The 2,183-nt window shown below is 48.8% G+C and overlaps 1 protein-coding gene across 1 annotated transcript in view; it reads right to left on the bottom strand.

Moving 5' to 3' along the window:
• The window catches only part of LOC107122626 (L-2-hydroxyglutarate dehydrogenase, mitochondrial-like), a gene marked incomplete at its 5' end in the record, with an annotated part of 17,889 nt that extends 17,382 nt beyond the window's left edge, over positions 1 to 507 (bottom strand). Inside the window, one exon of the mRNA XM_015425742.1 lies at positions 345 to 507. Coding sequence (XP_015281228.1) covers positions 345 to 507 — 163 coding nt within the window. The remainder of the gene's footprint in view (positions 1 to 344) is intronic.
• Positions 508 to 2,183: the final 1,676 nt, after the last annotated feature.

Below are 2,183 nucleotides of genomic sequence, written 5' to 3'. Positions count from 1 at the left end.
TGCCACGTGGCTTTTTTCGGCGGGGGGGGGGGGCTCTGCAGCTTACCTGTCTGCTTCTTGCTCTGACTGAGGGCAGCTGGGAGCAGGGGGTGAGGCTTGTTGCTCTTTACTGCCAGAGCTCAGCTCCTGTGCAGGAAATGACCCCTGCTTATAACTAATCTAGATCGTTGGTCCGTATAGCCCAGCACTGCCTATTCCGATTGGAAGCAGCTGTCCAACGTCTGAGGGACTGATTCGTTTTTTCCTAGCAGCCTCTGTTTGAAATCCACTGAAACTGGGGCCTTCCCCACGCAAAGGGGACCCAAAGGTGAGGTGATGAAGTGCCAGGGAAAAAAACCACACACCTTCTTTACTTCCCGCAGGGCTTTCTTTTGTCATCTTCATGTCTTCCACCTCAAAGCCAGTCAGGACCGTCCCCCCGGCTGCTTGGAAGTCTTCGGCGTAAGAGAGGACCACCTGCCTGTAGTTCACAATGCCTGTGTACGGTGAGTCCAGGGCCATCAAACCCTGAAAAGGTGGGAGCATACGACATAAAGGGGAGCCGTTTTTCAAAGAAATCTGAGCAATCTTCCGTACTTTCCGACTGCGTTGAGATCTCTCCCTCGTTTTATTGTACCGCCCTGTGAAGGTTTTTTCCTCCCCGCCCTTCCAATGCCTCCAGGAGCTTGGCTGCAATTCGGATTGGGTGGATTATTTTATTGTCTAAAACATGCTCCTGTGGGGGATCAGTGCCCTGCCGGACCTACCGAAGCTCCGCAGGGCCTGTGAAATGGATCAGTTCTGCCAGGCCTTTGGCCGAGGCGGCGGGCGTCCAGTGAAAAGTTGACCTCCCTGCTAAAGGCCAGTGCCAGGGCTCTTTTTGTAGAAAAAGCCCAGCAGGAACTCATTAGCATAATAGGCGACACCCAATAGCAGAAACTCATTAGCATATTGGGCAACACCCCTGACAGCACCACTCATTAGCATATTAGGCCGCACCCACATGTTACCAGAAGTGTGGTTATCCAGTCACACCCACCTTTCCCCTCTTATTCTGTTTACCTTGTAGCCAATCCTAATGAGTTTCTGCTGTTGGGTGTGGCCTATTATGCTAATGAGTTCCTGCTGGGCGTGGCCAACTCGGGAGCCAGCCGGAACTCCGCTCCTGTGCTTCCTGCCCAAAAATAGCCCTGAAGGCCACCATCTCTATGCGGCCCGAGATCAAGCAGATCTTAGAGACCTAGCGCACCAGCCCTGGAGACTGTGTACTTAACTATTTTTGGTTCTTAACTATTTTTGATCTGTTTACGAATGTATTCCTATTGTGACGCCAAATGGCCCCCGTGATCCGCCCTGAACCCACTTGTGGGGAGGACGGAATATAAGTTCCAAAAAAAAAATAAAAATTGCTTTGGGCTGTAGGGCAATGGATCCAACGGCTATTTTATGATACTTAATCACTGCCCAAAAAGTGCTGCCTCTTGACACGCTCCCAGTAGGCATGATAACAGGAGCCAGTTCTGCCATCTGTCTTCGAGCCAGTTGATGGAGATTGACTACAGGTACAGAAATTAGTGTGGGAGAAGAAAAAGCATCTTTTAAGAAGATCAGCATTTCCACTACTTGGATCCTGGTAAGCCAAGAAAAGTTAATTTCCTCCCATTCAGACAGTTTTTAAATCGAAGTTGTAAGGAATTCACAATTGTCCTTTATTAAGTCAGTCATGTTTTGGACGTGTGATGTGTGGTAAGAATCTCAGATTTGCTGTTGTAGATTTTCTGGGTTGTCTGGCCATGGTCTTGGCATTGTAGGACCTGACGTTTCGCCCGCAGCTGTGACTGGCACCCTCAGAGGTATTACACAGAAAGATGGAGTACTCTCTGTGTCAAGGTTAGAAGACGAATACTCCAAAGAGTACTTTCTGTGTCATACCTGTGAGGAGCCCAGTCACAGCTACTGGCGAAATGTCAGGTCCTACAATGCCAAGACCACGGCCGTACAGCCCAAAAAATCTACAAAAGCGAATGAACTCCGGCTGTGAAAGCCTTCAACAAAATAATCTCAGATTTCTTACACTTGATCCAGAAATCAGATATTATTCCATACTCTTACTAATTCTTGGGTTACTCTGAGGTGTCACAGGCATGGTCAGATCCAGTACAGTCTCCTGGATGGTCCTTCATAAGAGAAGCCAATGTTGGATC

This window comes from Gekko japonicus, unplaced genomic scaffold, assembly GCF_001447785.1.
Source record: "Gekko japonicus isolate JY-2015 unplaced genomic scaffold, Gekko_japonicus_V1.1 scaffold1732, whole genome shotgun sequence".
Taxonomy (NCBI): domain Eukaryota; kingdom Metazoa; phylum Chordata; class Lepidosauria; order Squamata; family Gekkonidae; genus Gekko; species Gekko japonicus.
The sequence above is the reverse complement of the archived record's forward strand: the minus strand, read 5'-3'. Positions and strand labels throughout refer to the sequence as shown.